General features: G+C 34.7%; 1 protein-coding gene across 1 annotated transcript in view; it reads right to left on the bottom strand.

Moving 5' to 3' along the window:
* PLA2G4A (phospholipase A2 group IVA) overlaps positions 1–15,385 on the bottom strand; it is a 179,428-nt gene that overhangs the window by 49,368 nt on the left and 114,675 nt on the right. Inside the window, exons 8-9 of the mRNA XM_069074439.1 lie at positions 12,436–12,572; positions 1,175–1,397 (exon numbers count right to left, since the gene is read on the bottom strand). Of these exons, the coding sequence (XP_068930540.1) occupies positions 1,175–1,397; positions 12,436–12,572 (360 nt within the window). The remainder of the gene's footprint in view (positions 1–1,174; positions 1,398–12,435; positions 12,573–15,385) is intronic.

Here is a 15,385-nt window from a genome sequence, read left to right as displayed (position 1 = left end):
TGTGTGTGTGTGTGTGTGTGTGTGTGTGTGTGTGTGTGTGTGTGTGTTTTGGCTCCTACCCGCTCCCTCTTATAAAAAACTTCTATGTGTTGGGGCTGGACAAGTGAGAGCAAAAAGTAGCTAAGTTGTCAGGGAATCATTTTCCAAAGCATGAAATCAAGAAGAAAAGATCAGCCCTCTACAGATCAAACCACTAATTGTTGACTACACTGAAACAAAGCCCCATGGCCAAGTTAGTCTAACATCACATAGCTAAGTTTGTTCTCTCTCAGTGAGCACTACAAGTTCACAACAGTGCTGTCTGTGATTTTTCTCTGCAGAACTGAGGAAATCATTTTGAGCATAAGAGTATTTGGAGGAAATGCCCACAATAATGAAATCACAGAACTTCTGATTATGGAAATGTTAAAATGATTTTTCACATGATCATTCCTAAAGGCAAATGGCAAGAGTGGTGGACTTCGAGTCAGGAGAGAGCTGAGTTTCTATCGTATCTCAGATGCTAGCTTTGTGGACATAAACAAGTCATTTAACTCGTATCTCAATTTTCCCATCTGTAAAATGAAGATAGTAATAACTGTAGCACCAGGGATATTATGAGCATCAAGTCAGATAAGTACTGTAGACTTTTGAAAACTTTCAAGCACTATAACAATGTCAAATATTACTGTCACTATTATTACTATCATTAATATTGAGGATTCTAAGGAAATTTCCTACTATCATACTTTCTCACATTGTTTTTTAAATAGTTTATCTATTTCTCCATAAAATGGAAGAGGAAGATGAAAGAAAGTCATATGAAAATATACTTAGCATAGAGAATATTTTCACACCTAATTACTAACATGGCCAGAATGATCCAAATACCCTGCTATAAAACAAAGATATAAAAGCATATTTGAAAACATGCACACACCAAACGCAGAAAGTCTTTTAATAAGGCATCTATTCTATTTGTCAAGAGGCAAAAGACTGGCACATCTGATTAAGGACCTCAGTACCAGACATTTACTTAATCATTTAAATTCATCAAAGTTTTCATCATTTAACTAAGCAATAATATTCCAGTTATCTATCATTGAGAGACTTAACAAAAAACCATGCTTTATACAATCTGATAGAGGATTGTATTTGTATTTTAAAAGAGACGAGAAATGTTAGTGTAGCTTACATTATGGATTAGGGTTTCTCCAATTAACATCCCAAAGATGTCAGTAAAAGTGACTGGCTGTCCCGAGCTTTTCTTCTTCCATAAGGATTCAATATAGCGTTTGACTTTCTGGGGCGTGAGCAGCAAAAGGGGATTGTGACTGACACTGACCATTAGCTCTTCATTAATTTCCTTTGGTCCCTTCTCTGGAAAATCAGGATGAGAATATAGGGATGACATGTACCTATAACAATAAAGTAAACACAGTCAACAAAAAGTAAGGCCTCATGCCAGTAGTCTTGAAAAGAAAATCATAACATTATATCAAATTAAAGTGAAGAACAGCTAATAAAAGATCTCTGACACAAAGATGAATCGATATGTATAATTATGTAATACTTAGGCAGGTATGTTTTTTCTTCCCAATTACCAATAAGTTCAACAAGGGGAGAAACCAATTTTTTTTTTAACTTTTTATCTGTACTCCCCTATCACCTAGTATGATACTCTTGGCCATGGGCTTCTAGGATGTTCATTGGTTGTAGGATCATTGATTTAGATTTGAAATGAATTTTAAAAGTCATCTAGTCCAACTCTGTCATTTTGTATATAAAGAAACTGAGACCAAAAGAGAAGTTACTCACTTAGTATCATCACATAGGCAAGTAAATGGCAGACCCAGGGCCCAAATCCAGGTTCTCAAGTTCCAAAGTCAGCAAGGTTTGAAATACCCCACACTGTTGACTATTTCACTTAGCACAAATAACATAATGAAATTCAAAGAAAACAAGGTGGCAGGGAAGGGAGAGAAAAGGATTTCAACCAAAGGGAAAATATGACGTACATATTTGCCTCTGCTCTTGAGAATCAAATCCAGTACTTAGCACAATGCCTGGAACATAATTAATAAATGTTGATTATAAAAGGTCAATTGGATGGAGAACCCACTGAGCTAATCAATTAAGATGTATGTCATGGACAGACATTTCAGATGAACTGAACTCAGAGATGATGGAGAAGAAGAGATCAAGCTAGATTACATTTGAGAAATTGAACAGAATCTTTGATTATCCCAAGTACCTTCCTGATGCAACAGCTCATATTTTCAATAGCAGTATTTCCCTGATAAAATGTATATGACTAGGAATCACTGAGCACCATGATATGCAATAGATCATTCATCCATTTGATTGTTCCCATGTGTATTGCTAGTGTTCACATGTGTATTCACTACCAAATAACTGTGGAACTGAGAAAGTACTGTATTGTATCTAGTATTGTATTGTTTCTAATCCAGTATTCTAAGGATTAATGAAAAAAATATGACATGATCAAAAAAGGAACATTTAGGAAGTTACCATCTCTAGAACATTTTTTTTTCATTTAGACCCTGTTCTTTCATGAAACTGGCAATATCTTTTATGAACATATGTAGCCTGCTTTTCTGTCTCATATCATATTAACAAAAGCATATTCAAGAAAGTTATTTCTGTTGATACATGTCAAAAATTGTCCTGTGATCTTAAGATATGCACAGGAGGTACCTTATTGGAAAAGAGCTTTTTATGCTCAAATTATTTTTAATAAATAAAAAGTAGATAAAGAGAAATACTGGGTTTGCCCCAACTCTTAATCAATTGTGTAACTATGAAGATAATTCTTAGTGTGAAAAAATCATCCACAAAAGTCTACTTTTTTCAGCTCATATTTTCATCAAAGATACTTGCAATGTACACCTAGACCCTTCTCACAACAATTTTATAGATAGAAGAAAGACATCTCAAGTTGAAGCTGTTGTAATTGTACATGTTATCTTCCAGTCCAATCATCCTTCCTTCTGAAACAGTGCTGATTATATCCTTTGTTCTAACTAGGTATTTCACACAGACAGCTGATTCTGAAAGTATTCTTAGTAACCAGGCATTTCCTCTCTATTTTCTTATAACCACTTTCATTTTTCATGTGATTTTTTTCAGTGATGACCGTTTCTGAGTCTTCTTAGTTTCTTCTTGAAAATGTTCATGATATATAGGCATAAATAACTTCTGAGTAAGACAAGAAACTTTCCTGCATACATATACATGCATATATATGTGTGTGATATTATCTCATATTAATATGATACACATATAGTATTAATAATACTGACAGTATAGTAGTATATTACATATAGTATATACTATAGATATATACATATAGTAATAATAATGATGATAATAAATAACATCTTATTATCACTTTAAGATTTGCAAAGTGTATCACATAATTATCTCATTTTCTATCACAACAATGCTGTAGGAATAAGTGCTATTTTTATCCCCATTTTACAGATGGGGAAACTAAGGCTGAGAGGTTAAATGATTTGCCCTGGGTCACGCAGTTATATAACTGTATAAGGTAAGATTTCAAGCCAGGTCTTTCTAACCACAAGTTCAATATTCTATCCACTATTTCATCTAAATACACTCACCCATAACTCTCTACACAAACATTTCCCATCTATTTCATAGATAGAGGGAACTCCCACTCAAGAAACTCCCTCTACCAATGCAGGGTTTCAATTGTCTACAACTTAGAGTCTTAGAGAGTTGCCTAAGAACACAGAAAGATAAAGTGAGTTTTTCTGGAATCAAACAACCAAGATAGATCATAACTGGGACTTGAATTAATGTCTTCTTGACTTCCAAGGTCATCTTTCTTTTCACCTCTTCATTATTCTATGCTGGCTCTCAACCATTTTTGTTTCCATAATATTTTTCACCACATACCTCAGGGACCATCATTACAATGAAGTCAACTAATATAAAATTAAAATGCCTTACTTATTTGGGAACATATTTCTTCATATGATTTCTCTACTTCTTGGTCGTCTTCATGTCAAATAAATTGAAAATATCTTCAAAGATTTTTTACTTACATTCATTAGGAATACCACAAGAAAAAATGATCAAGTTACCCATACAATGTTCCCTAACTTTTTTGGACTGAAGCTTATTAATGGAGCTAATTATTAGCTACATTTCAAGAAGAAATTCTCTACACCAATACTGATTGTCACCTGTTTCTTCAATTTACAGTCTTAACATTGTCTGAGACTTTTCCTAAAAGCTAAGCAACTTGCCCTAGGTTTACACTGTCAATAGGTGTTAAAGGCAGGACTTCATTGAAGGCCTTCCTGATTCTCAGGCCAAGCCTCTATTTATGATTGCCCCTCAGTTTCTAACAATTAGAATCATAAAATCCTAGAGGAGGAAGGGAGTTCATGAATCAGCTCAAAAATAGCACTTTGTCCAAATTACGTTCTCCACAGATCTCATCACCCTCTGTAGGAAATCCTCAGAAGGATTCCTTTCATGCCTACTCCATTGATAAACACTGTCAAGAGACCATTTCAATTTTCTTTTATAGCCTGGGAGTAATCAGTGACTATACACAGTTTTCCAATTCCTTTGCAGAATTAGAATCTTTTAAAATTTCTATTAAGACCACATTATCTGATAGGTATGAGGTAGTATTCAATGTGGTATTAATAAAAATTTTAAAAGATTCTAGAGGGAGGGATAAAATTTGGAACGCAGTGAATAGAGCACCAGCCCTGGAGTCAGGAGGACCTGAGTTCAAATCCGGCCTCAGACACTTGACACACTTAATAGCCGTGTGACCTTGGGAAAGTCACTTAACCCCAATCACCCTCCAAAAACCAAAACAAATTGTTGTAATATGTAATTGGGGGAAAATAAAATATTATTTTTTAAAAAGACTGCATTATAAATTCCAGTTCTTCCACCTCTGGTCATCAAGTTGATGTTCTCTTCAGGTTTGTCAATTTCCAAACATGGCAACCATAAAGTAACTGGATGGGCCATGGTACCCTTCTAGTCTCTTCAGAAAGTCCTTTTGGCTACTCTATTATATTAGAACAATGTATGCCTTTCCATTGCTTTATTCTGGTTTTAATTAAAATTTCATAAACTCTCAGTTATCCTTGTAAGCCTGTATTTATTTCTTTTCACTAAGAAAGCTAACTTGTTTTATTACCCATACTCTGTGCATTAGTATATCACATCCTGAAGCCATGACTATTTCTATTGCTCATCTTCCTGAATGTTGCCTCCTGTGAGTTACTAGAGCTAGGACGATAATATTATGGACCAAGGGCTACATTGGTACATCCAAACTATTCATTTTAACTCATAATTAAAATGAAGCCAAGATACGATAAATGACTTGCTGAAAGATACATAGTTAATAAATTTTGGACTCAGGTCCTCAGATTCCAAATCCTGTGTTCTTACCCTTATTTCCATGTGGTCTCTTACTACTGTTTTTATTTCCCAGTATCACATCTGCTACCCTCTAGGGTATGCAGTCGAATATAAGTGGTTTTCTCTCTGTCATTCAATTAATAGTTTTCAGCCTCCCAACTACCATCATATAGGATCAGCATTTTCATGCATTTTTTTCCTGGCCCTTATTAATTTTGTTCCATCCTTGGCAAAGAAATATTACTCTGGTATGTTGGGTCACAGAAAAGAAATCTAAAACTATCTCTAGCCAGTTAGTCACATCCCAAATCATTCCTCATCTTCTAAAAGTCCCAGTTATCAATCAGGAACAATAATGAATTGTTCATCTATCTATCTGTACACATGCATACACATATATGAATATATATTACAATAATCTATTTGCATGTGCATTGTGTATGCACGAATATATATTTATAGTATATATATGTGTGTGTGAGATTATTATTATTAGAAAGTTCTAGAGAGAATCTCTGACATTATTATTGTTGTTGATTATGTAATTATTATGATATCTAGTATGTACATGTTCATCTAGTAGCTTGTTTTGAAAAGTACCTTATATGCGGTGCTTCATCTGATAGTATATCTTTTTTCTCTTTTTTTCTCTTCCTCACTTCTTAGACATACGCTGGTTTTGACTTTTGTCTTTCACATAACACCTGCTTCTGCCCTTATATCCTTTAATTACTGCTTTTTAAAGTTGCTACAAAATTGAAGGAGCAAAATGGTTATCTCTTTAAGAAGGGGGATTCTCTTTGGGACAGGAAGGGAATAGCTGATTGTTTACCTGAATAAACTAACTCTACCCATGAGGGCTTTAAATAGTTTGAGAAATTTCAGTTTATTTAACTGATTTCAGTATAAGTTACTCTAACAGGTAGTCAATCAAATGATGAAATAGTTGAAACCAAGTTCTTTAGAGGGAATCTCCTTTTGGGAGGGCATGGTGCAAAAAGGAGAAGATAATTTTTATCTTTCCTACTGACAATATGACAGAAAAACAGACTAATACATTAGTTTGTGGATCTACTTTTTCTTTCTCTTTCCACTTTTTTTCATTCTTGATTACAAGGAGTGGCTTTCTGATTGGTGAAGGGAGAAGAATATATTGGAAATTAAGGTGATATTTGTACAAAATGTATCCGTGAAAATAAAACAACATAAATTAATAATATAATTTATGGTCAAAGTAATTACTTTAAAGATAATAGCAGCTGCAGTAGAAGTTTTACCTTCGATAACATTCTTTTCTGTGATCAAAGAAAATCTGGGTGGTCTGGGGCTCCTCCAAATGCTTGTCTGTTACTTCATTTTTGTCAAATGGTCATGGATCAATTAAACATGAATCTTACAAAATTTAGACATTTATTTTCCCAAGGATTTTTTTTCCCCTTCATTCTACTCATTGACCTTCTTACCTCATTTCACACCTAAATGTCATGGCAAAAATCCTACAAAGTCCAGGATATTTCCACTGAGCAAAAACAATGAATAACTACATCTGTTTTTTTTAATGTTCCATTTCATCCAGCTATCTCTGAAGCATTGGACTGAAAATCATATTCAATGTCCCTCCAAAAGCCTACAATTTTTGGTAAATTAAGATTGGAATATTTATTTAATACTTGTCGTATAGGACAACCAACTAATTTTGTCAGTCCTGGAAAAAAATTTAATTTTGAAAAAACAAAATTGTCATAGTAGAAAAGGAACTTAATTTGAAATATACACAGTACAATTGAACAGTGAGTGACAAGACTAGATTTAAGGTTTTCCTAGGATAAAATATGCATTGCTGCTTTCACTATCAAGAGTTTAACTGTGTATAGAGTTCTTAAAAGTCATGGGAAGCACCATGAACGAAAGAGATATGGAAGAGAGGGTCAAATCTGGCACATTTATGAAAGACAAACATACTCAGTGACTTCTTGAGATGTTATAATTCTCCACTTCTTTATATTAATCATACTCCACCCAGACTTCAAAGAAACTCCATGATAGTTTTTGGACAATTTCAATATCACACCCTCCAGCTGTGTTTTTCTTTTTTTAATGAAAACTAGTGATCATTTTGCAACTCTATGTTTTACCATTTTTTCTCATCAATTCATCTCCTGGGGAGTCATATACAAACTTTGCAATGTAAATGAACCTCTATTATAAACTGAAGAAAGCCTTTAGGAATACTAAAATTACTTACAGGACTATATCTAAATTCTGTAAACATTGTCCTTCAAACTGATTAATCCCCTGACTCTTTTGTCAGACACTGCAATAAGTCAATTTACTCCAATGAAACACTACTTCTATGTAGCTGAATATTCTGTTCTAGGTTAAACAGAGATAGGGACTAGATCTGTAATTTCATTTACATATCAAATTCCTTGATGAGGAAATTCCTTTTACAAATCCATGTTTGAAACTTCAAGTCTTAGAGAGTTGTCTATAACACTAAGAAATTATGTCTTTTCCAAAGTCACAGAGCCAGCATGTGTCAGAGCTGTCAGAGATGGGATTTGAATTCAGTTCTTCCTGCCCCCAAGGATGCTCCTCTATCCACTATACCACACCGCCTTTAGATTACATCTTATGCTTTAGTTGATTTTGTCTTATTCTAATGAGTTTGACTTTTCTCATCACAGAAAAGAACGTTATCAAGGGTAAAACTCCTACTGCAGCTGCTATTATCTTTAGAGTAATTACTCTGACTATATATTGTATCATTAATTTATATTTTATTTTCATTGATATATTTTGTATGTACATCACCTTAATTTCCAACATATTCTTCTCCCTTCACCAATCAGAGAGCCACCCCTTGTAACCAAGAATGAAAAAGAAAGTGGAAAGAGAAAGAAAAAACTGAAATAATTCATTTTGTCTTTCTCTGCAGTACTCTTGATGGTGTTGTACAAACTTGATCATCAAGCACTTCTTAAATACCCACCATGTACCAAGTACAGTGCTAAGTGTTGTAGATTAAAACACAAAAGTAAAACAATCCTTGCCCTCAAGGAGATTGTATTCTATCTATGTGGACAAAGGTACACAAATAGATATGTTAAAGTATATATAATGGAGATATAAATAATACGTGTAATAACATATACAAAGTTAGCACTGAATAAACACATGTGTACACTAAATATTTTAGTTCACATTATATAAAATATATGCTACTTATTATCCTACCAATCTAGTACCTTTGAACGTGTTTGGAGAGATAAGACAAATGTCCATGAAACCACCAAAAAAAGAAAAAAGGGCAATAAATGATGGAATATCAGATAGTATAGCACTCAGATGTTATTACAAATAATAAGTGTTTCTCTGGAGTTAAGTGAAGGGAAGGGAGAGGCCGTGATGGTCAAAGTTATTTTGGAAAACTGTCATGACATTGGATTCAGATATTAGAACTTGGGATGGATCTTGAAGGACAGATAGGACTAGAAGAGGTGGAGAAGAGTGGAGGAGAGCATCAAGGCAGCTGGTGATGGACAAAGTTCTCGGCCTGAAGTTCAAAACCATCCTTAGAGACTTATTAGCTATATGACCCTAAAATATCATTTACCAGTTAAGGCTCTTGTGAGGACCAAATGAGAAAATATTTGTAAAAAGAAAATGTTTAGCAAAATGCCTGGCACATAGTAGGCTCTATATAAATGCTTATTCTCATTTCCTTCCCAATCCTGGAAGAAGTTACAGATCCAAAAAGGTTTTGTGTGTGTGTGTGTGTGTGTGTGTGTGTGTGTGTACAAAGAAAAGCTATTTCTCCAATCCAAAAAGAAAGGTTCAATAGACAATGCAAAGAGAAATCATATTTCTTCCTGATCATGATTACTTATTGGGCTAATTGACTACCTGTTACCCAACTTATAATGAAGTTTCTGTCATTCATTATAGAAATCAAATTCAGGCCTATCTGAAAACCTCCATCACTGAATTAGTGATTCTAGAAATCAGTAACAATTCTGGATTAATACTACATGTATAAATAAGTCTACAGAAATCAGGAAATGGTTTCGCTAATAATAATAATAGCAACAACAGTTAATATTTATATAGCCCCTAGAGCTTTGTGTAACCTTTTACATAACTGATCTCATTTGATCATGATCAAGCCCACACAGTATCAGGAGTCAGTCTGAATTTGATAACACAAGAATATTACATCGTCATCAGGACATGGGTCAAAACAGCTCATAAGCAGATCCCCAAGGTACTTGTTTACTGAACAGGCTCCAGGCTCCATCTGGATTTTAACTCTGCCCACCCACAAACAGGAGTAAAGCCATGGGAAGGAAAAGTTACCTCATTAAAAAAATTATTACAACAGAGGGTTTAATTCTTGAAGTACATGAGAATTAGAATTAGAACCTTTAAGCTACTGATATAAAAATCACTGCTTATAGTTATTTTGTATTTAGTATACCAAAGGATTTAGAGAACTGAGATCAACTGTGCTCAAAGAACCTTCATGCTACTCTCAAATAAGCATCATTGTTGTTTATTTGTATCTAACTCTTTGTGATGCCATGGACTTGTCTATGGGATTTTCTTGGCAGAGACACTACAGTGGTTTGCCATTTCCTTCTCCATTGTGTCCTCATTTTACAGATAAAGAACTGGGGCATATAGGGGCTAAGTGACATTCCCACAGTCACTCAACTAGTAAGTGTCTGAGGCCAAATTTTAACACACATCTTCCAGGTCTGGTGCTCCAGCCAAGAAAACAACCCTGTGAGGTAGATACCATTATTACCTCCATTTTACAGATGGGAAAACTGAGGCACAAGGAAGCTAAGTGACTTGCTCAGGGTTACACAGTCAGTAAGGACTCTGAGGCAGAATTTGAACTCAAGTACCCCTAACTCCAAGATTTGCATTCCATCTGTCATCTATCTATCTATCTATCTATCTATCTATCTATCTATCTATCTATCTATCTATCTATCTATCTATCATACCACCCAGCTGTCTAATATAATAAGCATTTGATTCTGGATAGTTTTAGTCATAGAATGTGGATAGCAATCTATGAAAATGCTCTTTCCCTTTCACAGTTCACTCTTAGAACAATCAATTCCTTTTGTGTCCAAATAGATTGACTGGATTTATTAGGATAAAATGATAGATTAATTTAATGCAGCTGAGACAGAAGAGTTTGCATTTCTGTGGTTCTTTCAACAGGGCACGCACAGCTTAACTAAGAGTGAGACCATCCTAGCCAAAAGAACTTCCATAAATGTATTTTTGGAAAGAATTATATTACATTTAAATATGACAAACCTATATATTTTTATGTTTTGAAAACAGACTCTATCTGAATTAATTTATTTAAAAATTCTGTCCAAAAGTGATTTGATATTTACTGTAGTTAGATATGAACTGAGAAAACTCATCATATGATTCATATTTGAAACAGATGTTAAAATTATTTTGTTTGTTCCTTGTTTATACAAAAACATTCTGAAATATTCCACATGTTTTCAGTACTGCATTTCATGCTATTTGGCCCTAAGGAAAATGCATACTTAATGAATAGCATGGACTTCAACGTAATAATTATTTTTATTTACGAAGAATTTACTAGACAAATATGCTTCACAGTGACATCACTATCTGATTAGTTCCTCAGTAAAAACCTTGTGAGTTGGGAGTGCAAATGCTATTTATGTCTGTTTTACAGATGAGAAATCTGGGTTTAAAGGAATAAAGTGCCTTGGTCAAAGCTCCACAGCTATCAGATTAGGGAATGGATTATTTCAAGACTCAGCTCAAATCTTAAATTCTGCAAACTACCTTTCGTAGATCCTCTTTCTAAAGCTTACCCAAACCCCAATAGAGCCTTTTCTCTAAAATACAATCCACTTACAATGTCCATTTTGTATATAATAATTATTTGCATGTTGTCTCCACCATTAGAAAGTAAGCTCCTTGAGGTTAGGGACCATGTTTTTTTGTTTTGTTTTGTTTTTACCATTTTTTTTTAAAGCAATCGGGGTTAAGTAACTTGCTCAAGTTTACACGGCCAGTTATTTCTGGGTGTGGTGCTGAGTATCTGAGCCCAGATTCGATCTCCAGGTCATCCCGACACTGGAGCCGGTGCTCTTACTCACTGTGCTACCTGGCCGCCCCCTCGTTTTTGCCATTCTTTGTATCCTTAGCATTTCACATGGTGCCTGATATAGTAATCACTTATGTCAAAAGTATGAAATGCCATGACTATAGGTTTAGATTACCATGTACTAGGAAATGAAGAGGACAACCAGGGAAGGAAATCATGAGTTGTATTAACTATTTATTGGCTCAAATAGGAGTCATTTTTTCAAAGTATAAATAAAACTTAATCCTATACCACATTCAGTAGTTTGTTAGCCTGAGTCTTTGTATGGAAGCTGAGGGGTCTTTTAGACACAAACTAAAATCTGATGTTCTCAAAAGAAACTATGGGTGGCCATAGAAGGCAAAGAGACTACTATTAAAAACCACTCAAAAAGTTTTTCTTTAAGCTCAGAGATTTTTGACATTATATATGATATTTATATCTAGAATATGGTTTCAAGTTGATTCATTTTAAATATATATGTATATATATACATATATATATATATACACACACATATACATACATATACATGCAAATCCAAATCCAATGGGGTTTCTCACAAAATTTCACTTTTCTCAGGATGACAACATTTAAAAAATTTTTATAATTTAGAATTTTTATTTTGTAGATAAATTTTAAATGTTTCCATGCTAAGGAAAGTGAAATTTTTTGACACGTCCTATCAGATATAGATTTACCTAAGGAACTTCTCCATGATTGATTACCAGGAACCATTTCATCTTGGTAAATTCAATTCAATACTTCAAAGTCTGAGTTCCACATCTTCAAAATAATAGGAATAATAAATGAAAACAATTTAAATGCAAAATGGGAATACCAAGATTAAAAAAATGCAGACTTACCAGGTAGAGCCAGAAAGACCAGCAATATATGTGGCACAATCCAAAATTCCTGATTCATACAGTGCTTTCATCACACCAGAGAATCCCACCATAGCACGGAATCCACCACCTGAACCCAGCACAGCAATCACTGGTACCTAAGAAAAATTAAATGGCCAAGGCCCATATGAGGTAAAAGTCATAGAATATACTATGCATTTGAAAACCAAAAAAGGATTGTTCTTGGTGTCTGTTGCTCAACTTTTGTTTTATAAATTCCTCACATTTCTGACAAAGAACAGCAGTTTTGCTTCTTTGGCAACCTAGCCCCATTACCAAAATACATTTATTCAAAAGGAAAGCAATTAATTTCACATCAGAAAAAAAAAACTATTAGAAAGTCTTTTAAAAAGTATACTATATTATTCAATTTAATCAAATAATTGATCAATTTAAATATTCGATACCATTTCCTTCTTTCTGTTGGTGACATCATCTACCAGTTACTCAGGCTTTAATTACTGGCATCATCCTTGATTCTTCCTTCCTTATCACTTCCCACATCCAATCTACTGCCAAGTACTGCTGATTTGACCCTGAAATATTTCCTGCATCCACCCCCTCTGTTCTATTGTCACTGACACCACCACACCACCACCACCTCAGTGTAGGCACTTGCTTCTTGCCTACTCTATTGGAACAGTCTCCTAACTGACCTCTAGCTATTTTAAAGATGAGAATTATATAGTGCTTTTCAGATTCCAACACACATTTACATCACTGATCTCATTTGATGAGTACAACTATAAAGCTTGCAAGACCATTAGCCCCTTTTGTAGAGACAATAAACCTGAAGCTTAGCGAAACTGAGAATTGTCTAAAGGCCTTTGGGTAATATGTACAAAAGCCAGAAATATAACCTGAGTTACTTGTTTAGTATAATGTCATTTACACAGTACTTCATTACCTCAACTCCAAATCTAAAAAAAATGAAAGATTTTGTTAATTCAAACACTTAAACATAACACCCTAATACATCTGTACTATTTAATATTAATTATTCTTCAGTGAGAAGACCATGTACCCTAAGACTCGATAAGATCTCAACGTGAAATCTGGCTCTCAATGGTCATTTTGCTAATACAGCTTGAAATTCACAGAATTATAGAATTCTACAGTTGAAACAGCCTTTTAAAAAGTTTTTAGATTCCTTTATTACAGCCCCTTCATTTTATAGAGAGGTAAACTAAGGCTCAGAGAGTTCACGAGATTTACCCAAAGGCAAACTAAGTAGTGGCAGAACTATGATGACCTGTCTTCCAAGGTCAGGGTTTGTTTTTTTTTTTTTCAGTACATGCTGCCTCCTCAAATAGACAAACTGGAGATATAGTGATTAGAAGTCATACCTCAAACTTGCACCAGAAATATTCTTTCAGTTCAGCACATAACCACAGATTGGACTGATTTTCACTTTGTTATCTGATTTTGACCTTTTACCCATTGGTTTGAAAGACTTCTCTGAGTTTTTCAGAGAAATTTACAGATAGGGGAGAAAAAGTCAGAAAGATCAGAAGCATTTTCTTGGCTTGTTTGTTGTTCATACATTCATTTGGTTCTGCCCTATTAGATACCAGCATTTTTACGAAAGATTCCTTCATTGCTTATGTGTGTTTTTGTTCATGGTTACTAAGTGTATATGGAAGGGAACATGGTGGACTTGTAATCAAAAAGTCCTAGTCTCATATCTAGCCTCTGAAATGGCTTAGCTACACTGAGTGCTCTCTACTCTCCCACTTATTCTGTCCTTCAGTTGTATTCTAAGCCATTTCATGACCTTGATATTTATCTATATGGTATACCTCACAATCAAATACTTCATTTGATGTTCTATTGCTATCTCTCTTTGGTCTTCTCTCTGTAACTAAACCATAAGCTGTTACAGAGGTGTCAAATATATGGCCTGCAAGTCAGTGCCACACCCTGAGTGCAGCTGAACCAGATTAAAATGTAATTAGGAAATCCTTAACAAAATAAATAAAAGTACTATAAAACACAGATGACATGTTTTAAAACTAAGTCAATATGTGGTTGCAGGTATCCTTATGTATTGATTAGTGGCCCTCATTTAGATTTGTTTGCTATCATTGGTGATCAACAGTTGGCCATGGAGTCAGAAAGACCTAAGCAGTGCTAAGTACTGGGAGGAAAGTACTGGTTCCGGAGCCAGAGGAAAGAAGTTCAAATCTCACCTATGATAGTTACTACCTGGATGACCTTCCCCTACCTGAGCCTCAAGCAATTCTCAAACAAATATATAATTTTAAACATTTGATTTTAAAACTTTGAATTCCAGATTCATTCCCTTCCTCCCTTGTCTGTATCAGAGGGTATACAAGCATATGAATACAATGTGAATGTGTGTATATATGCTTACAGGTATACATAGAAGGCACAGGACCAATTTAATAGGAAGGGATGATACTTAAAAGGGGAAATTAAGAGGTGAGAGAGGAATATAATGAGAGGAGATGGAGAGAGACAGAATGGGGTAAGCTATCTCATAAAGAAGAGGCAAGGGAAAAGGGTTACAATGGAGGGGAAGAATAAGAAGGCAAAAGGGAATGGATCAACCTTATTCTCACTGAATTTGGCTTGGGGAGGGAATGAAATACAAACTAAATAAGGTATCTCACCCTACAGGAGAGTAGGGGGGAAACGGATAAGAGAGAAGGGGGATGATGGAAGGGAGGGCAGGCTGGGGGGGAGGGAAGTTGGAAGCACCCACTTTTGAAAAGGGACAGGATCAAAGTAGAGAATAGAACAAGTGGGAGGTGGGATAGGAGGGAGGGAAATATAGTCAGTCTTTTACAATATATTTACTATGTTAATGTTTTGCTTTAGCCACACATGTACAACCTATACTTAACTACTTATCTTCCCAGTAAGGGTGGGTGACAAGGGAGGAAGGGAA

The sequence above is a fragment of the Petaurus breviceps genome, unplaced genomic scaffold, assembly GCF_028583685.1.
Source record: "Petaurus breviceps papuanus isolate PSGF00001 unplaced genomic scaffold, PetGlider_PUasm1.0 90895, whole genome shotgun sequence".
Taxonomy (NCBI): Eukaryota; Metazoa; Chordata; class Mammalia; order Diprotodontia; family Petauridae; genus Petaurus; species Petaurus breviceps.
Note: the sequence above shows the minus strand (reverse complement) of the source record. Positions and strands in the feature narration are given on the sequence as shown.